The sequence below is a fragment of the Xiphophorus hellerii genome, chromosome 5, assembly GCF_003331165.1.
Source record: "Xiphophorus hellerii strain 12219 chromosome 5, Xiphophorus_hellerii-4.1, whole genome shotgun sequence".
Classification (NCBI taxonomy): Eukaryota; Metazoa; Chordata; class Actinopteri; order Cyprinodontiformes; family Poeciliidae; genus Xiphophorus; species Xiphophorus hellerii.
Window position 1 is genome coordinate 33705461 of NC_045676.1, and position 25290 is coordinate 33730750.

Genomic DNA, 25290 nt, shown 5'->3' on the forward strand with positions numbered 1-25290 from the left:
CATTCTGACTGGTGTGTGCTTGTGACAACCCCAAGTGCAACCTACACAGAGCAGAGACAGCAGCAGAAACAGAAACATTGTATTGTTCTCCCATGTCCATCTAATCTGAGAAATGTGTTGCTAATCAGAATCTGATAAACACAATAATGTTCTATGGTTGGCAAACAAGTTTGCTTGTATTTAAAGCATTGAATTCATTTGGACAGCCTGCATGAGGATGGTGACGATCCTCTCTGTGAAATCCTCCACATGCCCAGATGTCCCATGATCTCACTAAATTACCTTGTGTGATATGAAGTTTTGTATTTTCTTTTGCTTTGATATTTATTTTCATTTATTCATTTGTATATTTATCTTGCTGTGGTTTTCAATGCACTTTCTAACTGTGATGTACTTTGTGATTTTTATCTAATCTTTACTTATTTAATTACCTGCAATGGGCGCTTCTGCTGTTTTACCATGTTGTGATGAAGGCTACTGGCAACATTGACTAAATACAGAAACATTGAGTCAGGAGTACTTTCTGTCGGGATAAAACTTTTTAACACATTAGTGCAGTTAGTGTCTTGTCCAGGAAGGAGACAGAGTTAGAAACAGAAGCAAAGTTATGCACTGCTGTGTACTATTCCCACTGAACTGGGCATAACAGCTCAACTCAACCTGTTATTGTTATATTTAATCGGTGGGTTTTACATATTATCTGCTAAATAAGAGCTGTGTAAGGCTCTTGGTGTAGGACGCAATACAGAGGAAAAGGGCTCACAAAGCTGTCCCCAAACATTAAGGTTTCTCAGGCTGCTGGTTGAATGTGGAATTTGTGTGATAAATTTTTACAGAAAATTCCTAACACCAGCTTTAAGAAGAGGAGATAAGATTGAGCACACGTAGGAAGATTTTAAAGTGTTGTGGTTATAATTGAAGATTAACCTGTCAGCTGCCACAGAAAAGAGAAGAAAATACAAATAATTCAGTCTGTTTCCTTTCTAATCAAAGTCAACATCAGCCACTGTGAGCCTCCCTAAATTTAATATCTATTAAACGGGACATTTTAAGCCTAGACTTAAAAGTAGATGGGATGTCTGCTTCACATACAAACTGGGAACTGGTTACCAGTTCCACAGTAGAGAAGATTCACAACTAAAATAATTTTCTCCCATTCTACTTTTAGAAACTCAACTTTCATACAGTGAAAGTTTCACCCCCACCTATGCCTGCTCACTGCTGCTGTTTACATCAATAAATGAAGTCCAGTTTGTAGAAATGGTCTTTAATCAAAATGTAAACAATATAAAGCTAGTGTTAATAACATCCTGTTGAGGATTACAGAACAGAAGTTCAAAAGAGCATGAACTTCCTCTCAGAGACATTCCTGCAGACTGCTGGCTTTATATTTTCTCATCATGAGAACAAAGTGTTAAGCCAATTAAGTGATGCTATTTGTCTTATGCTAATGATCATGGTTAATGTTTACCTAAGTATAATAGAACATTATGGGACTTTTTGTATACATATCTTTTTGTAAATATTTTTGGTTTCCTTTTTAAGTGGCTGTGTCAGAAGTGACTATATGAGGCTCTATATGAATTGTGTATTGGGACTAATGAAACTCTCCAACTCTGACCAGCACTGACCTGTGTTCATGAATACAGCAGCTAATGGCTTTATACACGCTTTGAAGAGCCACTATAAAAATACCATGTTTATAATCCTATTTGTAGATGCTGATGATCAGGTTGAAAATGGCAATTGTAAATAAATTTGGTACGACCAGCATTCACATTTCCAGTTATTAAAAACTGGAAAATTCAGCTAATGTTCATCCTCTGTCTGAGGGGGTAGCATAGCCAAAAATTTGATTTTATTAAGAGTAGCACTATTATGTTTTTACTCAAGTAAGAAGGGAATACTACCTAAACATGCAGACAAAATTTACAATTATGTACATGTTCTGGTACTCAGAATAATAAACAAAATAATTCAATTTAATTCAAAAATACTTTATTAATCCCAAAAGGAAATTGTAACTCATTAATTTAGATAATTCAGAGTTATTGAAGATGGTGATGGCTGTTAGCAGGGAAGATCTCTTGTAGAGGTCTGTATTGCAGCGATTCGGACTGAAGATACTTTGCATTCCCAAGATAGTCTCATGAAGAGGATGGTCCTTGAATTTTTGTTTTACTAAAAATTAGTAACTTCAATACCAAGTAAGAAATTATAGAAGAAATAAAAATTTCCAGATCTCAGCTTTGCACAACTTTAAAATCTTTGAAATCAATACTTGCGCTAACTGATGTATACATGTTAGAACAGTGCAAAGTACAACAGGCTCAGAGACAGAAGATTACTTCAAATATTACAAAGACAGATTTCTGATGCTTTGACTCATTTTGGTATGAAGTAAGTCAAAGTGGACAGAGTAGCCAGAAATTGTACTCAAGCAATAGTATGGTTACTTAAAAATAGTGTTACTCATGAAAACCGTAACGTGCAACAGCACCTCAACAAAAAGTGGTGTTTACCATCAAGCATTCTGAGCTTCCATCAAACCTCATTCTAGTGAAATGCTGACGGTTATCTCAATCGCCCTGCTCAAATTACAAATACAGCCCCTTTAAATTCCCGACTGGTTTTTCAATTTCCCAATTTGAATGTGAAAAAAATATGCATTTCAACACTTAAAAACAAATTCAAGAGTACTTGAAATTGTACTTCTTCCTTTGACAACCACAGGCTGTTGGAGCCTTTAACTTCACATTTCATATTTTGCCAATTTCGTTTTTTTTTTCTGTTCTCAGACTTTGACAGCTGAAGTGTACACATTCCTCCAGGCGATTTCATTTTTTCCCTTTTGGTTATCATTTCAATTAAACATAGTAGCATACCAGTGGTTCTCTGGTTCTCAATTATTTTCAATCATCTGTCATTATCTGACTGTTTTACATCACCAGAACTTCTGGTTACAAAAACCGCCTTCCTGAGTTCATCAATGAAAACAGGGAAAGTAAATGTTCATACCTTGCCATTACATTACAAACAAAATCCATTATGGTTACTGAAATAAGGTGAAACTGACATAAGTAGTTAAAAATAAATAAGATATTTTACAAAAAATACATCATTCAAAAAATAAACTGGCGTTGAGGCCAAGAAATGGTACTCTTAACTGAATTTCTTGTTCAACTTTTTAAAGCAGTCACTAGAGATGATTTCTGTAAGTTTCTGAAAGATTTCTGCTGCTGGAACTAGCCGATTAGGAAAAACTCACTTTGAACCTGCAGAGAAGCTGCTCTTGCAGTTTTTCATTTAAATGTGATTGGTTGATTTGATTTTCTTTCCCTATATGGTGCTTTATTTATTTAAACACAAACCATCTGGTGTTTCGTAACGACCCTCATGACAAGCCGACAAGCCGAAACTTGTTCTACCAATAAAGTTGCTTTCTAGCACTTCAAATTTTGCTCAAGTCGTCACCTCAGCAGCTTCGGAAAAAAGTACAATATATTTATCTTTTAGGTCCTCATAACCTTTTAAATTGAGCTGAACTTAAAGGATGTTTTTATCCTCTAGTTTGCTCAAAGTGTCTGGTTATAGCTGTGTCACAGATGAACAAAAGTTTTTTTCTTTTCTTTTTTTTGTAAACTCAATTTTTCTCAGTTTTGGAAGTGTTAGAGATAGGATTCTCATTGTCATTTGTATCCATTTTGAAATGATGTATCACATTTGAGGTCTGTTTGCTATGTAAGCACCATTGTTCACCTCTACTGCTATTCACAAATCATTAGGTACATTGGTAGGAGAGGTGTGGTTTAATAGGTTTAAACTCATTATAAAGGTATTATCTCATTGCAAAATATAAAATGTTAAGTTGAACCAAAGCAGTTTATTTCACATGTGTATTTCAGTATTTTTATTTACACTTAGTGGATTTCAGACTGTTTTTTTTCTTGTCCAAAATTAGTTTACATTTATACTTATCTATTTATATTCCCTTGACACATTAAATATATTGTGTGATTTTGTGTATATTTACAGTATATGTTAATGTATTTTTTATTCTGTTGACTGTTCACAAAGGAAAGTAAAAAAAAAAACACCTTTGTTTGATGTTATATATTTGTTTGGCCAAATCTAACATTAAAAAAGCAGAAAATGTCAAAAATCATCTGCAATTGTTATTAAGATATTTAAAAAATACATCATGATATCATCTTTGGCAATATCGCCCACCCCTATGAAAGAGATTACTGGAGTTCAGCAGGTAGTTTATCAGAAATTTTAACACTTCTATATAAAGTGGCTTTTTGAAAAAAGCCACTTTTTTTCAAAAAGTGGTTTTTTTGAAAGTGGTTCAAAAAAGCCACTTTTTTGAACCACTGGGTTCAAAAAGAACCCAGTGGTTCTTTTTGAACCACTGGGCTCCGGTCCCTGGGCTGTTGACCACATCTGCAGTTTTGGATAGTCAACAGAAAATAATAGCAATGTATTTTTAACTCAGGAGCTGCACAGTGGTGCAGTGCTGCCTCGCAGCAAGACAGTTCAGGGTTTGATTCCCCGCCCGGGGTTTTTCTGCATGGAGTTTTCATTTTCTCTCTGTGCATGGTGGGTTCCTCCAGGTACTCTGGCTTCCTCCCACAGGCCAAAAACATGACTGGTGATTGGTCTGTATAAAATCTCCTTAGGGATGTGTGTGTGTGTGCGTGTGCATGGTGGTTTGTCTGGTCTTTCTCTATGTTGCTCTGCGATGGACTGGAGACCTGTCCAGGGTGACCCCACCCCTCACCTGTTGACAGCCCTCAAGACCTCAATGGGATAAGGGTGTAAGAAGACCCTTATCCCATAGAGACAGATGGAATCTGTCCTTCCATCTGTCTGATGCCAGGACAGATTTTTAACGAATATTATATGCTGCAAAATTCACCAGGACAGAGCAATATAAAGCCAGTGTAGTGCTATTGCTGTTCCAGACAGGGTGATTATGAGGTTTTCTTTGGTTGTTCACCATTAAGAAAAAGGTGGAAGTTGTTTGGAAATCTCTGGATCAAATTGTGATTTCTGATTTCACACCAGAACTTTCCATCTTTCTGTTGTATTGTCTTGTAATTCCAAAGAAGAGTTGAACAGGGTTTCATTTTAATGTGTTCAGGCATGTCCAGGCCTGAACACTCTGTCATGTATCCTGGTTCTCATCCAAGATGGAGGAATTTCCTGGCTGTCATCCTGTTGATGTGAAACTGTTGGCCTGCTGTTGTCCTAGAGGCTCAATGTTCATCTTTATTTTGGGAGTTTTGCTCTGATTGGCTGTCAGTGCCATCAGTCAGATTACTGTAGGTCTCAGCCTGGTTGCTAAGAAACAGAGCAAAGACCCCTCTACTAGGCCTGTCTTTCAATTAACATTTATGTCAGTTATGTGCATGTGTGTTCATGTGCAAGTGCAGGGGGGCGTGTGTGTGTGTGACAGAGCAGATTTCTAACCAAAAGGTTTTAAAGTGGAACAGTTTCCACTGTTTTGTGCTGATCCAGTTCTTTCTGATATGATGCAGACACACGAGTGAGTCTCCACCCCTTCATGTTGCCTAAAACCCAGCTGTGCCCACATCCCTTTACACACAAACACGTGCACAGCACTAGTCGGAGGAGGAGAAAGCGAAGCGGTGCGACCGGCAGCGGAAGCGCGGCTGTCGAAGTGGACTAACACCTAAGCTAAACGCTAACCCCCACAGATCGCCGCTTCCGTCCATCTTCCTCTCCAACGTCCGCTCTCTGGACAACAAAATAGACCATCTGCAACTGGAACTGTCTTCAAAGAGAGAGTTGAGGAACTGCTGCGCTCTCATTCTGACGGAGACATGGCTCAACTCGTTCATACCGGACAACGTTGTTAGCCTGGAGGGGCTCGCTACATTCCGCTCAGACAGGAGCAGCGCTCTCAGCAGTAAAACCCGAGGAGGGGGCCTGTGTATTTACATCAACAACAACTGGTGTAAAAATGCCATGACTGTCGCCAGTTACTGCTCCCCGGACATCGAGCTTCTGACTGTTAACTGCAGACCATTCTACCTGCCCAGGGAGTTTACTGTGGTTAGCATCACTGCTGTGTATGTGCCCCCCAGTGCTAACACTAAAGAGGCTTTGAGTGTTCTCTACCGGACCATCAGTGAGTTGCAATCCTCACACACAGAGGGTGTTTTCATCATTGCTGGGGATTTTAACCAGGCCAACATGAAGACTGTTCTCCCTCACTTCAACCAGTATGTGGATTTTCCAACCAGGGGAGTGAATACTCTAGACTTGGCCTACACCAACATCAAAGAAGCATTCAGAGCAGCCCCCCGCCCCCACCTTGGCTCTTCAGACCACCTTATCTGTCATGCTAATTCCTGCATACAAGCCCCTGCTGATCAGAACAAAACCTACAGTGAAGCAGGTGAGAGTGTGGACTGAGGGGGCCATGGAGGCACTTCAGGACTGTTTTGAGTGCTCTGACTGGGAGATGTTCAAGGCAGCAGCCACTTACAACGACCAGATCAACATCGATGAGTACGCCATGACTGTGTCAGCCTACATCAACAAGTGCACAGAGGACGTCAGCATCACTAAGAACATTATCACCCGGGCCAACCAACAACCCTGGATGACTAAGGAGGTACGGGAAATGCTAAAAGCACGGAACTCAGCCTTCAAGTCTGGCGACAAGGAGGCACTGAGGACAGCGAGAGCCAACTTGAACCGTGCTATCAGGTTAGCAAAGCGAACCCACAGTCAGAAAATACAGGAGTTCTTCCACGACACCAGCAACATCAGGAGTATGTGGCAAGGCATACGGGCCCCCCAGTGGGCGAAGTTGATGCTGACTTTCTCAATGGACTCAATAACTTCTTTGGGAGGTTCGAGGCACTGAACAGTACTCCGGCAAAGAAAACTGTTCCCCACCAGGAAGAGGAGACACTCTGCCTGGACACAGCCGATGTGCTGAAGACTCTGAAAAGAGTCAACCCACGGAAGGCCCCAGGCCCCGACAACATACCTGGGCGGGTGTTCAGGGAATGCGCAGGTCAGCTGGCTGGTGTCCTAACAGACATTTTTAACACCTCACTGGACCAAGCCACAGTGCCAGCCTGTCTCAAAACTGCCTCCATCATTCCGGTGCCAAAGAAACCTCAAGTCACCTCTTTCAACGATTACCGGCCTGTGGCACTGACTCCTATCATGATGAAGTGCTTTGAAAGGCTGGTAAAAGAACACATCGTCTCCAGACTTCCCTCCACATTCGACCCGTTCCAGTTTGCCTACCGCCGAAACCGCTCCACTGAAGACGCCATCTCCTCCGCCCTACACCTGAGCCTGGCTCACCTGGAGGAGAAGAACACTCATGTGCGGATGTTGTTCCTGGACTTCAGCTCAGCGTTCAACACAATCATCCCACAGCATCTGGCAGGAAAACTGGGACACCTGGGCTTCAGCACCCCCCTGCGCAACTGGCTGCTAGACTTCCTCACCGACAGACCTCAGTCAGTCCGGATTGGACAACACACCTCCGATGTCATCACCCTCAGCACAGGCTCCCCTCAGGGCTGCGTCCTGAGCCCTCTGCTGTTCACTCTGATGACACACAACTGCGCCCCCAGGTTCGCCACCAATCACATTGTGAAGTTCGCGGACGACACAACGGTGGTGGGCCTCATCAGAGACGACAACGACCTGGACTACAGAGAGGAGGTGGAGCAGCTGGTGGACTGGTGCAGAGACAACAGCCTGATCCTGAACGTTGACAAGACGAAGGAGATGATCGTCGACTTCAGGAAGAACCGGCCCAGCCACTCTCCACTGCTCATCAACAGCTGTGGAGGTGGTCAGCAGCACCAAATTCCTGGGGGTGCACATCACAAACGACCTCACCTGGACTGTGAACACCACGTCTCTGGTCAAGAGGGCACAGAAACGCTTGTATTTCCTGCGGAGGATGAGAAGAGCACACCTGCCCCCGCCCATCCTCAAGACGTTCTACAGAAGCACCATAGAGAGCATTCTGACCAGCTGCCTCTCTGTGTGGTGTGGAGGCTGCAGCGCCTCCGACTGGAAGAACGTGAGGAGAGTGGTGCGGACAGCAGAGAGGATCATCGGGGCCCCCCTTCCTTCCATTCAGGACATTTCATCCCAGCGCTGCGTGTCCCGAGGCCGAAACATCGTCAGTGACCCCTCACACCCCCACCATGGACTGTTCTCCCTGCTGCCCTCTGGAAAGAGGTTCCGCAGCATCCGGTGCAGGTCCACCAGGTTCTGAAACAGCTTTTTCCCACTTGCCATCAGACTGCTGAACTCTTAACTGCACTGCACTCAAAAACTGGTCTCCACTTCATACCTTGCACATGTACATAGCTAAATAACTTCTATTTTACTGTCATTCCTGCACTTTATATTTTATATTCATATTTATATTCATATTTTATACTGTATTTTATTTTATTCTGGAGTAACCTCATAACATTGGAACCTCAAAACATTGTCCTGAGCCGTATGCAACGAAATTTTGTTTTGTATACACCCTGTGCATGCAAAATGACAATAAAGTCAGTCTAAGTCTAAGTTTAAGTAGTCCCCAAGCAGGCAGATGGCATAGCACTGCAGAGATGGTAGTAAAATGTGCAAACACAGGAACAAACAAACTCAAAAAATAAATTGGAGTATGTTCAATAAAGAAGAACTTATTCGGTTTCATTATGGAGTGATATACAGTATGTCAAACATTTATTCCTGCTAATCTTGCTTTATACACTAAATGTTGATGACAACCCAAAATTCCGTTTTTCAGAATCTTGGAACAGAACATAATAATACACCGATTGCAATTTTCTGATGGATCACTAATCTTTAAAAACAGTGGGTAGACAGTTACTAACTAGGGCCATGCAGACGTGACCTAGTGGGTCGCTCTGTCAGTCAAACCTCTGTCACAGCACAGCAAAAGAGGACAGTGGCCAATTTTCAGACCTTTCCAGAGGTAGATAAGATCAGTGGATAAGATGGGGCTTCACATATACTGTATCGGTCGCTCACCAATCTCCAAAAATCTGGGCAGATTTGAGTATTGGACTTATTTTTTTTTGATTAAATAAGGGCAATAAAAAAGTTTTTAATTCATAAATGTTAGCCCATTGAAGCTTATTTTCATGCACAGTATATGCAGACAATACTTGGTTTGGGCTCTTTTTGCATGTATTACTGTATCAACATTCTTGAGGAAACAGACTAACATCCTTTCCATGACTCCAGCATGTTTCTTTTCACACAGTTTAAGAAATGAGAAGCTACACATTGCGTCAGCTGGGGTTTGCCATGATATGCATTAGACCCATCAACCCAAAGAGATTTTTTTATATCCTTGTTACTGTTTCCAAATATTAAGAATATTTAAAAAATGTGTTGATTTAGATAACTGATAGTGATCACTGACGGTCTCTGTTATCAGTCTCAGGCATTCATCTTTTCCTTTTCTTGGCCTAACTTCATGTTTTTTTCTTTTTCTGTCTTTTGCCCCTTCTTTTAGTTGCTATTCTGTCCAACCTTAACGATAATTTGCATTTTCCTGTAAGTACAGTCCAGCCAGCCTGTTAGTCAAATTCACCCCTTGTTGGTGCCTAGAATGTGGAATCAGTCTGAGTTGAATTCAGCTAATGTGACCCTTTTGCTCACCTACACCAATAAGCACAAACATAAACACAAACTCTGTGTTGGTTAACTCCATGAATTGTGTGGAAAGTGTCTGCGGTTGCCACGGTACCTCGTTAAACCTTAATGAGAAGGTGAATAATTAAGAATAAAGCTGAGCAAGGTCACCCTGAGTATTTTTAGGAACTGGTCTTTGTTTCAAGATGGAAGTATTTTAATGGTGCTCGACTGAAAAAAGTGAAGCAGTCATGTCTTAATTCCATTTTCTGCTGTTGCAAGTCACTGTAAGGTGGAAGTGGTTTAAATCAGCAGGGTGCAATGTTGTTCTGTTGGATTTCACTTGTTATGTGAGGCGAACCGCGCTGATGCAGCTCTAGAGACGACGGGCTGTCACTGATCCACTCTGTTGATTCTCGATTGGTTATAGTCTCAACTTTGTTTGTTGGGCTTTAGTTAATCTACATCTGACCCAGAATGGAAGAAACTTATATATGTGTAGGCCTGTCACGATAGCAAATTTTGCTGAGCGATTAATTGTCTCAAAAATTATTGCGATAAACGATAATATTGTTTGAAGACCTTTTTACACTGATTTAATGGAAATGACATAATAATCCATGCGATTTCCTGTCAAAGATAGATACACTTTATTTTCAAAAGAATATTTAACACTGGAGCTGATAAACTAAATAAACAAAACAACCAAAAACAAAAATAAAATGGTCTCCATTAACAAAAAACGCACTTGAAAAAAAAAAAACTAAACAACATAAAGTAAAAGTGGAAATAAATACTGCATTCAACCAAAAGAGTGCAGATTATGAAGTCTGTATATTATGTTGCCCTTCAGTAATAATTAGATTTAAATAGAGAAGATGGGCACATCGACTACCTGATGCAATAATTCACACTACATGATTTTTGCTCCTATTTTTCCCTTTACAACAATCTTAAAACGTTGATCTTTCTAAGATTGTGTGGTGTGTTACGGTAGATCGGATTCTCCTCCGCACTTTCTGAGGGGAAATTACAGAGGGGAATCTCAAACAGCTGAAACGGCGCAACCCGAAGTCCAGCGGACATTGGAGATGATATGTGGAAACAACATTAATGTTTATTCAACATGCAAAGAATATAGAAATGACAAGGGGAGGAGTTGGAGCGAAATTGCTACCGCAGTTGATAAACCCGGTAACTTTTCAGCTGTTCTTCGTTAACGTGACGTAAATAGGTTATAATGATTTTCATTCAGTCAGGACTTTACGCTGACACTAGCCACATGCATTGCAGGTAGACTGTAGTAAAGCATTGATTAATGCCTGGTTTTAAAATTAGTTCACTGGACTTGTAGCCATTATTTTGTGCCCATTGTTGGACACCACACGGCAGGAACGAACCCGATCGAACCGTTATACCTAGGATTTCTGTCGGGTAATGTGTGGTCTGTCAGGTTTTGAAAATGGGCCGACAATCGGCCGACAGCTCTAAAATCGTGCAGGATAAGATAGTGCCGCTGGGCTTTACACTAAGGAAATGAGGAAGGGAGGAGTCAGTGGAGAGCACCGGAGTTGAGCCTTTTTTTCATTCAGTGTCATTAACAGAAAGAGAAAAAGGCCGGAAGAGACGATAATGCCGATAATTAAAATGACATCGATAGTTTTAATTTATCGTACGATTAATCGATTTATCATTTATCGCGACAGGCCTATATGTGTTTCTAATGCTTAGTTGGCTATTTAAAGTTAGCTGGCTTTGATGTTCAAAACAGTAAATACACTGATTGAAGATGGAAAATCTCACAAAAATGACTGAAAATCACTTAGTCACAGCATACTAAGAATGAAAATGCTTTTTTTATTGTACATTTTGCTATAGAGAATCACATGAGCAGCCACGGCTCCAGGGGAGTTTAGCTGGGGAGGCATTGACTTATTTTTGGAGGGGAAAGTAAACAAGCTTTTATTTGAATATGAATACATAAACAAACCTTTATGCAATCTTTTACATAAAATAACCAGGTTAATACACAATAAACATTAAGACATGTATAAAATGTTGAGAAATTACGCTCAAATTTGCATAAACATCAACTCATATGTTGCAGAAATCTAAGAATCTAATGTTTCCAAACGGTGAAGTTTATTTATTTAAATGCAAAATCAATATACTCAAGTAAATTGCACAACTGCACTGTGGCACACTTGCTGTACATATATTTACATATACATATCTGCATTTTTTTTTGAATCTTTGCAAGGACTGCTCTTAAGTTGCTTTTTATATGAACAGCATTTCATATTTTTACAATTTATAGCATTTTATATTTTATTTTTTATTTTTATTTTATCTACAACTACTACTCAGTGGTAGTTGTTATTGTGTCTTGTCTCTATGCTGTAACTGCGAAGTAATTTCCCTGCTGGGATAAATAAAGTACTTCTATTCTATTCTATTCTATTCTATTCTATTCTATTCTATTCTAAAGGCAGCAATAATACTGTATTATTCCAGTAAAAGTAAAAAGCACAGTGCAGTAAAACTACTCGTATAAGTGTCTTTTTCCCCCAAAAGTAGCTCAAGTAAAAGTAACCAGTGTAACCTACTTTTGAGCATTGATAATAATATTAGCAGCCTATTCTTGTTAACAAACTTAAGGTCATGTATTGGCATTAGCTAGTCATCATGTAGCTAACATTATCTGCATCCAACAACATTACTCAACACACTCGGTTAGCTTGGGGAAAAAATTGTGCAAAGTTTTTTGCCATGATTCTAACACACACCTGTCTCTACATAGCAGCAGGTCTCCCTCACTGCCGCACATTATGAAGTGCCAAAGCGGCGCTCATGTTGCGTTTAAAGGCGGCTCGGAAAAACATGTTATAATATGTTAACAATGGATTAAGCGGTTGTAACAGATGAAAAAAGTGCAAGGGGCAGAGGACACAGTACGGGAGCTTCTACTAAATCAAACTTAGATATAGAAATAATAGAAATTTGGCCACTCTGAGGTTGGAAAAAAAAAACAACTTCCAGTCCAGGGGAGGCCCTGCTGACTCTCTGCGCGGGGAATGCCCGCCCATGCCACTGGCCCTGTGACTGGGACTTCAGCGATTGAAGGCTCTGCCCTAATATATGCACTAATTCACTAATTTTGACAAATAGCCCCTCAATAAATTAGAGGCCAGGAATTTCCACTTCCTAGTCCTCAACCAGTTCTGAGAATATGATCCCCAAGCCACCACACCCCCACCTCCATGCTTTATACTTGGTATGGAAGGCTCTATTTGGTTTATGCCAAACATGTCCTCTCTTCTGGTGTCCAAATACTTCAGTGTTACTCTTTTATCCAAAGAACATTATTCCAGAAAAGAACGGGTCTTTCTCTATCTTCTCTCTGGGAAACTTTAAGTTGGCCTTCACGTTTTTCTTAGAAAGCAAGTTTTCTGCTTGGACATTCTATGAGACTAGTCCAGAGGTATCACATTAACAGTAGCAACAGATTCTTGTAGATCATTTCTGGGTTTTTATAGACTACTGTTAGCATCTGGTGTTCTGCTTTCAGAGTGAATTTAGTCAAATTTGGGCATGTTGTCTGTTATTTTCTGTTTTCTTTTATGTTCTTCATTAACGGGATTGACAGACTTCAAGCTCTTTTGCAACCTCTTTAAATCCCATGGAGCACCGCTATGAAACGTTGCTAAGCTACAGTCTTTTTTTCTGAAGGATTTAGGTTGCCAGTGTGAAGTGTACAGTGTTCCACTGTAACAATCAGGAGCATATCAATCTAAATATCCACATTTGGCCTCCTTCAAAATGCGGATGTGACGGCCCTGTGTGATTTTAGCCATTTCTAATTGGAATAAATGTGAAGGTGTCCAAATTTATTCTTCCAATGATTTTATTTTTGATTTTATTTTTATCTAGTTTTCTTTATTTTATTTTTTTTGTTTGCTCTTGCCCCTAAAAATTTCCAAGGTATTATTAAAATTGATTTTAAACATCCATATGTCCATATATTTTTGAAAAACACATGGATTGCTTTAGGGAGTCCTATTTTTCTACAGTAATATGACTATATTGTCCACATCCAGGATGGTGGATGTCAAATGTAGGATTGAACCAGATAAGTTCACTAAGATAGTTATTTCTTTCCTTTCACACAACAGTAAAGCTAGCTTGGACATTGTTCATTCCTTTTGAGTAAAAAAGTCACAATTTCTACATCCAATGTTGAAAAAGAAATATCATCATCAACAACCTTTAAAAACATCTGACTTCGGTGCCGAGCATAAATGTTCAGAAATGTATGTTAGCTTGACCTCCTGTCAGTTTGCATCTCATTGAATCTTTGATCATCATTAAACACATTCTAACGAAACATTTGACTGAAACTCTTGATCACACTGGGTCCCTGTTGCTGCTCTTTTCACACTTAAACTGACAATGAATGTTTAAGTGCTTCTCATCTGGACTTAACTTTGAAGTTTTGAGCACTGCAGTACTTGTTGGAAAATCTGTTTGGTTCAACAAAATATTTGACTGAGCGGTGTTAACAGTGTGAACACTGTTTATTTCAGTCACTCACCTCATTGACTGAGCAGGAAACACAGCAGATTCAGAGCTTTCATCTGTTTGAAGCTACTAATGTGGGGAAGTTTCTTGTCTCAGCTTTAATGTCACTGGGTGTAATTATGATTCCAAGCCTGATATGACTCCATTTGAAGTATGTTCCACGGAAACAAAAAGGGTGTAGATAAAAGACATAAAGAGCATTTTATCTAATGTGAAGCTCTGAAATATGGTTTTGTTGCCATGTTTTGGACTCCGATGAAACCAGAGTTAATATTTTCTTTTTTTTCCCTCTCTTCCTCTGTAGTGTGCTGTTTTGTGGTCCATAAGCGCTGTCATGAGTTTGTCACTTTTTCCTGTCCAGGGGCCGACAAGGGACCTGCGTCTGACGTAAGTAAAGAATGTTTACAGACACACAGCTCAGCAAAAAGTTTGTTTTCTTTGCCTTGTAATCCCACTCAGAAAGATGATCTAACAGAAAAACTGTTCTTTGCTCCTAGATATACGGTATATTAGAAAAGTATTAATCCTCCTTGAACTTTTACATATTTTGTTCTGCTACAACCATAAACTATTTAGTCGTTCATTTGAATTTTGTGTGATATTGCAATATTCCAAAGTGATGCATAGTTGTAAGGTAACTATGACTTTCAGGGTTTCCATTAAAAACACACACACACACACACACGCACACCCACACACACACGCACACCCACGCGCACCCCCCCCCCCCCACACACACACACACACAGTGGAAAGTATGAAATATGTTTCTATTCAGCCTTGTTTGCTCTGATACCCTTAAAATAATCTCTAGTATAAAATGTTAGTAACTTTGGAGGAACGGGAGAGATCCACAGCTCAGGTGGGAGACTCAGCTGTTTTAAAACACAGGTGTCCATGTCCAGGCCACCAGGACTGGGATCCTGCATGTTTTAGATCAGGGGTGTCCAAAGTGAGTCCTGGATGGCCGGCATGCTGCACGTTCTAGTTCTCTCCCTGGTTTAACGCACCTGGATCCAATGATGGCTGAAAAGGTTGTTACTACCACCAGGGAGAGAACTAGAACATGCAGGATGCCAGACCTCCAGGACCCATTTGGGCACCACTGTTTTAGATGCTCCAATACAACTTATTCATTTGGCTCAATTACCTCCTATGTTTGTGAATACAGCTCACAGAGGCCTGGTAGTAAAGCTTCAGTTTTTCACTGTGTTGTATGGTGTAGTTTAAAAAAAGATCTGAGTTTATGGAGACTTAGTACTGTTAAAGGAAAAGTATAAAATCCCTTGAATTTGTGCCATGTGTGACATCTTATATATGACTCGCATATGAAATCATCTCTAATTTATCTGTATTCAAGAATCTAGACTTCAAAAAATTTGCAAAATAACTAAACCGTTCAGCAAAGAATTTAAAAATGTTCAGATTGAGAAACGCTGAACTTGAACATCCATTCACAGACAGTTAGCATCAAATCTGACTGAGTTTGAGCTGTTGTTCAAAAAGTTGGGCAAAGATTCAGTCTATGGATGTGTAAACCTGGTTAATATCTTTCTAAAATAAAAATGGGTTTATTAAGTATGGAAGATCATGCCTGCCACACTTTTCAGTTTCCTTTTTGGTTAAAAATAAGAAAAGAATAAAGAAAATGGGTAAAATTATCTATGTTCACAATTATGCATCATGCAGTGTTAAGTTACACAAATGCTGCTGGAGGAACTCTCTTGCACACATAAATAGTGTTGTGGACTTTGGCTTCTTGTCGGGTCCAAGTCCTACTAGGAAAGGTGCATAAAGTAGAGATATGCTGCCTGGCTGCTTGGAGTAATGATCCAGGACTCTTCTCTCATGCTGTACTTTTATTGAGCATGTACAGTATGGTTCCAGTCATGCTGATGTTTATTAATCTCTAATTCTGTCTTCAAAAGTACCTGTCTAACAATCTCTGATCAGTGGAAACACCTACTGGGAAACATCAGTTAACTTAAATAAAACAATAAATATCTGTTTCAGCCATTAAATTTTCAGAGGGTGTAACATTTTCTAAGCAGTCTTGCATTTGCACACGACACCAGACATAATTCTGCAGAAAATTGTCTACAAAGATGTTTTTCCAGGTGTTGATCTGGCCTCCAGGAATACCTGGGAGGTTTTTCCATGGAAAGAACGACGAGCCAAGACAGCTTCAACTGCCAGTTATTTATGTACTAACTACTGAAAAGGAGCCAGTTCCCACAACCTTTACTTCCTCTTACAAAACAGGCAGCTAAGAACAGTGGCAGTGTGGAAATAAGTAATTTTGCCTTCACAAAGTGATAAGTTATAGCTTTCCTCTGCATATACTCTATGCATTGTTATTTAAACTAATTCAAGTACAAAGCTGCTTAATTGAACTATCATCCAAGGTAGAAAGGGAGAATGTTTACTGGCTTGCTAACTCAGCTCTCTAAGTACAGCCCGTAAGACAAATTAACAACTGATACTTAATATAGATTTGCTAATAACTGTCCTTTTTTTAAACGTTTTTTTCTTAGGACTAAATGACTTATGTCTCAGGAAGATCTAGAGACTCATTCATGCTTTTATCTTTAGTCGCATTGATTACTGCAACAGTGTCCTCACAGGTCTGCCTAAAAATCAATCCTCCAGCTGCTGCTGAAGTTCTCCCTAAATCTAGGAAGAAAGAGCACATCTCTCCTACAGGTGCACCGATTGCAGTTTTCGGTCAGAAACTACTGACAGATCAGTATTGATCTTTAAAAAGCTTGACCTGCCAATTCTGATTTGGCTGATACTGGCTTTTTTATCAGTAAAAATTAAGGAAATAAATCTCTGCACCCTTAATCAACCCAGTTCTAAAGTCCTTCACTGGCTCCCTGTGCTCAGAGAATAGACTTTGAGAAACTGTTGTTAGTTTATAAATCACCTTCCAGACCTCTCAGGTCTTCTTCTTCTGGTTCTGCTCTGTATCCCCAGAACCAGAACCAAACATGGAGAAGCAGCGATCAGTTTCTATGCACCATGAACAGACTTCCAGAAAACTGCAAAACAGCCAAAACACAGAGTACCTTTAAATACAGACTAAATAAACTGTTTAGAGTCAATTTGAAACTCTAACCAACATTTTGATGTATATTGATGGCACTTGACAAAATGTAATGTTAACTGGTTTAGTGTGTGGTATCTTTTTTGACTTTGTATTTTTATATTTTTATGATGTTAAGCACTTTGAACTGCCTTGTTGCTGAAATGTGCTGTACAAATAAACTTGATAGTTTGATTCTTTATGTTCCTCCAGGATCCTCGCAGTAAACACAAGTTTCGGGTCCACACCTATTCCAGCCCCACCTTCTGTGACCACTGTGGTTCCCTCCTGTATGGGCTGATACACCAGGGCATGAAATGCGACCGTATGTATTCAAAGTATTTAGCTGCTTATTTGTGTGCTGTAACCTGAGCACAGAGAACTGTGTGTTTGGCAGCAAAGTGAGTTTGTTTAGGGAGAATCTCCTCCATTTTTGCGCATGTTTCACTCCCACTCTTCAATGTATTTCTGCTATTTTCACCAGGGTGCAGTTGTTCTCCCTTCAGTTACAGTTAGCATAGAAAGAAAAACTTCCTTTTTTTTTTTTAAAGCTGCAGTATATATTTTTTATTTAAAAAATATGGTTTTTACTTATCTGTTAATATTCTTATCATTATGTCATCAGAATACAATATATGACAGATAATCTGTAAAGAAATTGAGCTCCTCTGCCTTTTCACATTGCTCCTGGTACCAACTGCAGAAATTCACCACTCAGTCAGAAACAACCAATCAGAGCCAGGAGGAGGGTCTTAACGCTGTCAATCACTCTCATGCTCACCTTCTCTCACTTGCTTGTTACTGAGCTACAGCTGGTTCACCAGTATATAGATTGCATATTTTTGTAAAAGTTACATTCTACAGCATTAATTATGGGTTTGCAGAAAATCTGCCCAAATTTCCAGAATTTTGGATGATTGGCCAACTGGTACATGTGAAAGCCATTTTATCCACTTATCTTATGTACCTCTGCAGCAGTTTGTGTTGTATATGATAGTATCACTGGTCATTCTGCTTTTCGTGGAGTAATACCAGTATAATAATCTGTCTAATTAGAGAGAATTGAATATTCATTTATGTAAGCGCTTCTGAGGTAAAACCTGATACTTTTGCACAATTAAAACACAACTCATAGAGTAGTAATGCAAAAATAATACAGTAGTTAATCTGGATCTGTGAAAGCAGGAAGGCTTTAATTAATCTATCTGCTCCAGTAACAGCGTTACCTTAATTCATTTGGAATTCAATTCAAAATTAAAAAATACTTTATTAATACCAAAGGGAAATTAAATGTTGTTGTAACTCATATTACCTCAAATTGTTCAAAGGGTTCTTGCAGATGGTGATGCTGTTGGCAGGAAAGATCTCTTGTAGTAGTAGAGTAAAGAAGCCTCTGACTGAAGATACTCTGTTTTCTCAACAGTATCGTGAAGAGGTTGTTCATAACTTTCTTGATTTTATGAAGATTCCTTCTTTGCATCGTCATCTCCAGAGGTTCCACAGTCGTCCCCAGAGCAGAACCAGCCTTCTTTATCAGGCTGTTGAGCCTTTTCAGGTCCCTGGCTCTGATGCTGATGGATGAAGAGATGACGCTCTCAACAACAGACTTATAGTAGATCTGCAGCATCTTGCTGCAAAACTTAAAGGTTCTTGGCTTCCTCAAGAAGTCCAGTCTGCTCTGTCCCTTCTTATAGACGTTTCACTGTTGATTCTCCAGTCCAGTCTGTTGTCCAGATGAACACAGAGGGATTTATATTCCTCAACCACCTCCACTTCTTTTTCCATGATGGAAACAGGATTTGATCTAACCCTGTTCCTCCTGAAATCAACAATCATCTCCTTTGTTTTGTTCAAAATTACGATGAGATGATTGTTCCCACACCATGACACAAAGCGGTCCACCAGCTCTCTGTACTCAACCTCTTGTCTATCTCTGATAAACCTGACAACTGCAGAGTCATCTGAGTATTTCTGTAGATGACAGAAGTCAGACTTGTGCTGGAAGTCTGAAGTGTAGATAGAGAAAAGGACTGGTGAGAGTACAGGGCCCTGTGGTGCTCCTGAAGTGATGAATGAAGTGATAGGTGGCGCTGTCAGCTTGACTACAAGTTCACCATCAAATGCACAAACTGTCATTAGCATCAGAGCAGAGAGAGCCACTAACAGGAGGCACAGCCTGATGACTAGGAATGTATGTCCATTCCTGGTATGTAATGTCCAGGAAGGAATCTTGATTCTGCACTGGAGTGTTAACACTTGTAGGTTATCCTGCAATAGTCAGCCCCGCCCACTCCTCACAACTCCCCAGGGCTGCCTACTGACCAGTTCTCCGTCTAACAGGTCCGGAAAATCTCTGAGTCCTGGGTATTACCCTAAGAGTACTCTATAAGAGATAATCTATTTAAACTGGTAGCGAAAGTGACTCGTCTAGCTCTAACTACCTCCAATCCAGAAGTTATGACCCTTTACAGTTAAGAAACAATCAGCTGAGTAGCCCTCGCAGCTGCATAATTCCAATAACCACTTCTGTTAACGGTAGCCCACTTTCTAAATCATAACTTGCACTTGGAACCGGCTAGATTATGTTTAGTGACTTAGAGGTAAGTCCCAGGGTCATTATTTACTCTCACCAAAGGAAATTATGAAGCCTCCTATTTACTGGAATCATGTACATTAGTTTTACCTTGATTAAAAGAACTGGACAAAGATCAAATGACTCTATTAATTCCAATGTCCACCAACCTCATTAGAATTTTGTAGTATAAATTTATTAAGCAAGCTTAAGCAGGGATATGCGACATACAAATCAATTATCAATCGTATATAGATCAAAAACAGTGTAATAAGATTTACATGTACAATCACATTACTCTATCTCCTTTCCCTAACTTTTAAGTCGCACGTTCTGAAATGGAATTTCAATGAGCAGATTCAACTCATACCCAGACGATGGTGGATCTTTTGGCAACAGGAATTTCTTGCATCCTTGGTTGAGGTCTTTGCCTTGTGTGGAAAAACCCTCCTTAGAAAGGAAGCAAAGCAGAAAGGGTCTGAATCCTTTTTGCAAGACCCAGTTCTTCCTCCCTGTGGGACCTTTGTCCTTCCTCCAAGTCTTGCTGCAGAGTTTAAGTGCTGAGTTGAGACGAGACCGTCTGTCAAATAGAGAACTAGAGATGGGGCGACGGGACCCAGTCCTTTCTTAGCGGTGTGAAGTCTGAGCTTCCCCGTAGTTCTGAAGTGCGGTCCGTATTTCAATCTGCTCCTGCATGTTATTGCAGGTGTTGTCTCTTCTTCCGCGCCGCCGGACTGGGAACAGCTGGTTCCTCTTTTCAGCCCCTTTTTATGCCTCTCCTCACCATGTGTGTGTATGGGAAGGTTTGGCCTACGTGACTTTCTTCACGGCCGCTGTGACTCATGAAAAAGTCCCCCCCATTTCTCAACCTTCTTGCTGACCACAGTGGAATTTCCCGTACTTCTCCTTTCTTCCTGTGCTCCTTGGCCATCTGTTCAGAACTGCTTGCGACATTTCCTGTTCTCAGAGCTGTACTGCACATTCGTCTTTTCTATATTCTATAACTCACTTTACACATTCAACCTCTTGTTAAATTGATTTCAGATGATTATAACTTCATATTCATTGACAATACATCACATCTTTTCCATACATCACATCTTTTCCTTGTTGTTAATCATTAATATAATCATTACATATTTAAATCATTACAGATCATTAATCAGAGATTCTTTGCAGAAAGTTATTGAGTGATTACTTATATTCATGTTATTCAGACTTATTCAACTTAATTAACTTTTAATCAAACTACAGGATTACTTTATTTCTTCCAAGCCATTATGCATCTTTTTCTGCGTGTGCCTGGAAAGATCTCATACCCTTATGCCAGTTTTCTTGACACCCCCTCCATGAGATCGGACGGTGCTGCGCAGAAAACACAGAGTCCAAAGTCAAAAGAGATCAAGTCCATCACCACAAGTGGCAGTGAGGATGTCCCGCTCATAGCAGGTAACCGGAGACGATGAAGGTGTCCAGGAATCCACAACCTCATACTCCGACAGATTGGATGGCGGAGAAAGCCAGTGTTCTGCACCCAAATCGTTGTCAAGGGTAGTTTCACCTGAGACGGAAAGGGTGGAACGCTCCAGCGGAGGCTGCAGAGGCGAAGGCAAGTCCATGCCAAAGTCTGGCAGCGCGGACGGGTTGTTGCAGTAGCCTTCCAATTCTGCCAGCAGATTCTGGAAATCCATATCACTTGGTGATGGAGATGAAGGGGAAAGGATGTCCTCAGTCTGGCATGCTTGGGGAGATGAACTGAGGTTCTCAGTTTGGGTACCTCTCTCGTTAGTCGCACTGCTGGTTTGGCATCCGACGTCGATAAACAAATCTGGAGACACGGGACGTGTAGGCGGAAGGTAGTCGCCCACCGCCACAATTCGGCCGTCCAACAGATGTAAAGTTGGGAGGCATTGCCGAGTAATTTGGTGTTCCCATAATTTATGAATCACGGGCAGCCGTAGTCCCGTATACAACGGAGATGTGGTGAAGTCGTCGTCGTCTAGGCCAAACGCAGAGGTCCACACGATTTTGTGCACCCGTTCCAGGGATCTAGAGGTGGAATCCGCTATGTAGGGCAAATCCTCCAGCCCTGTGGCGCAGAGGATTGCCGTTACATTGCTAAAATTGGCGCTCACGCATTGGTGACACCAGCGGGAAGACGATGCAACCCAAATGAATCCATAAGATTCTGCAGTGATTCCACACCCCACACAGCAGGTTGATGCTTGAATCGGTGCAAAAAGTGAGTTGGGATTTGATGAGTTGGTTGAAGAGTTGGATGAAGAATTGGTTTCCATGATGTCCGATGATGGTTGCTCTGGATCAGGTCTTCTCGGCAGCTGCGGTGAAGGTTGAATGGCTCGCAGGCGCACGGCAGCTCTCTCTTATGCAGAAGTAGGCTCCTCCTTCGGGGGGAGGGGCTGGTAGTTCCTCTTTTTACAACGACACAGTGCTTTTAGCCACGCCTCCAGGACGATTTTACCGATGATCAACGCCATAGCGACGCCCAGGAGGCCCAAGAGGTATGGCCACAGCAGACTCAAAGCACTCATCAACCATTGTTCAACAATGTTGAGGCCCTCTTCCACCACATGAGCAACTTCTTCCGCAACCTCAGAAATAGCGGCCACCAATGTTGCCCCCATAGTCTCGTACCAGTAACAATCATGTTGATCAGGGCCTTCGCCACATTTTTGCCAATTCTCTGTAGTGGTTGAGCAGGTGAGATTGGAGTACAAAAGGTTAGGTCCTACCCAGTCAAACCCTGAATCTATGTTGCCATCACACAGACTTTTACGGAAAGCATGTCCTTCTGCGATGGCTATAAGGGAGTCAGGGATGAACGGAACAGGAAGACCAAGTATACTCTTGCGCTTCTGGAGATGATATCCTAGAATTGCATCGGTGCAGGTTCCTCCGCTCACTATCGCCCTTCGCCATGTTCCATTGAACTTTCGCCAAGTAACCTCAGAAGAGTGAGTGTCATACTCGTCTGCATAGTGGTCTTTGCAGTGACTTTCCCAACCTCGGAGCTCTCCGCAGGGTCGTCTGGCCAAACCTATTACACACTCAAGGATATTTCTGGTGTTGTTTTTACAAGTCATGCGCCAAGGTCTTGGGCTGACGTAAGTAGCCGGTCTCCAAAAAATCCCAGGCCAAATCATGCGTTCCTTAGAGTAGACCGTAGCGATGTATTGGTACTGTACCCAATAGTTTGTTGATTCCGCGAGGCATGGTGTTACCCAGGCTTCAAACTCATGTTGTTGGAGTCCCCACCATTCATAGTCCCACTTCCGGTAGTAATCCTCGTACCAGGCTCGTAGGGCCCATTTAGCCGTAGGAGCTTTATCAGGATCAGGGCAGTTATACCTCCAGGTAGAGTGCAAAGCGTTGCCAACCTGCCAGAGGTCGCACCGTGGCGATGAGAGGGTTTTCTTCCAGCAGGTGTCATTTAGGCTCTCAAAAATTCTGTTTGCAACACACTTGTCAATTTTTGCAAAGTCCGTTTTAGGAACGGTGAGAAGGTCATCAGGAGTCGGAAGGCGCTGCGTACGCAAGTTGGCAATGTATAGATCCGTTAATCCAGTGTGAGAACGAACTGTCCCCTCTGGGAAGTCTCCCATAAAGAACGTTTGGTCTTTGGCTATGTATGTCCACGGGAACGTGTTGTTCAGCCAGGGTTCAATTTCCGTACGGTGTGGACGTGTAGAGTGCCAAAAATCAGCCCAGTATTCTTCTATGGCTGATACTATATAGTTCTGTCCTACACATTTCACAAACTTGTTCCAGAGGCAAGGATTTAACCAAAGAAAGTGGTGTCTGTAACAGTGCTGTTGCTCGGCCTGATACATAAACTGTCTAGGTCCTTGTCTGATCAGGAAAGCCGTCATGTTAGTCAAATTGGCTGGTGTAGGCGAAATCGTTGCATTGACTGGAAGATTACCTCGGGAGGCATTTCGGAAGGTCCAGTTCCCCGGCGGTGCAGTTGGGATAGTGTCATCCACCCTGCAATTCAGGTGATAATCTCCCCAAAACTCCTCTCGGGGAAGCCAGGCTCGACAGCCTGAGGCCCTGTGTGGGGCTGGGTATACTACTTCTGTATCCCAGTACCCTTGATTTGGCAACAGTAGCAGCGACCTACAGGCCATGTTGCAATGCCATTCTGGCATACCTCGGTCCGGGTGAATCCAGTTGCATCTGACGGTCCGTCGCTCTTTATTTTGCAGAACCCGTATCCAGCAGAGCACTCCGGTGTCGAGGAAGTCATAGTTGTAGATCTCCCAGGTGCGATTTAGAAGGTCGTCCAGTGTGGAGTCGTTCAATTTGAAGGCTCGGCTTTCCACGTACTTTTTTCCGTTGTCTTTGGCGAACAGTCCGGTTCGGTTCTGGACAGAAGTTTCGTTGTCCCATGGCACAAAGATAGCCGTGGTGTTTGTGTTCCAACAGTTGAAGGTGGCATACTTAGAATGTCCATAGGTGACTCTTGTATGCGTAAGATACCACGGTCCAACTCCGATGAAGTAGAAGATAGTAGCAAGAACAGCAGCAGCAAACAGCAGGGCAAGGAGCGTTAGCAGCCCTTTCAGGCATAGGGATTTTCCGGTTATCGTAGTCGTTTTCCGTAGCAAAGGTTCGTTAGAGGTTTCCGAGTCGTCGTCAGTGTCAGTAGAGCTGTCTGATCCCGATGTAACATCCAGCAACTCCGGGTGTGTAGGCTGGTGCTTCATGCCGATAGCAGCCATCCTGGCCAGATTAGTGCTTCTCTGGGATCCGATGTGTCAGGCTTTGCACAGACTTTCCTCAAAGCCTTGAGGTGGCCCTGGTTGGCAGGGTTCTTTCCAACCCGTCTGGTGGCTCTTCTCTGCTGCAGGGCTGTAAGTATGGGAGAGGGGTAGGGTAAATCAGGTTCCAACCCCCTCCACACCCACTTCCAGTGGAACACCCTCCAGTAATCTGGCCGAGGAAACGGGCCTTGGGCGGTGCCAGTTTTCAGCGCCTGGTCATACCAGGATTCGTGTTTGTACCCTATTGGGGCAGGCACTGAGATGTAGGTGTACAATGATTGTCCATGCAGAGTTAGTCTGGTGCGGTACCCCCAGGATGACGGAGTATAAATCCTCTGGTGTGGTGGATTGGGGTAGACCCTGTCAATTTCCAATTTCAATGGAAGCTTGGTGTTATTAAATATATAACATTCTGGATTCGTTTCCCTCTTTATTATGGTTTTCGCCATGCTTGGTGATGTGGTCCAAATGATCATGTCATTAACTGTAATTTCACAATACAGTCCTTGCAGTGGTTCGAGATAATGGGGACCCCACCTAACCCGCAGCTCGATCCCCCGTACCCTGAAATACACTGTATTAAAAGTCCATGGTAGAGATCTTGG

General features: G+C 41.6%; 1 protein-coding gene across 2 annotated transcripts in view; it reads left to right on the forward strand.

The window, feature by feature from the left end:
• The window catches only part of LOC116719433 (protein kinase C beta type-like), a 109811-nt gene that overhangs the window by 32196 nt on the left and 52325 nt on the right, over positions 1-25290 (forward strand). For both annotated transcript variants that reach the window (XM_032561946.1, XM_032561945.1), the window contains exons 3-4: positions 14549-14631; positions 17543-17654. In XM_032561946.1, the coding sequence (XP_032417837.1) occupies positions 14549-14631; positions 17543-17654 (195 nt within the window). The remainder of the gene's footprint in view (positions 1-14548; positions 14632-17542; positions 17655-25290) is intronic.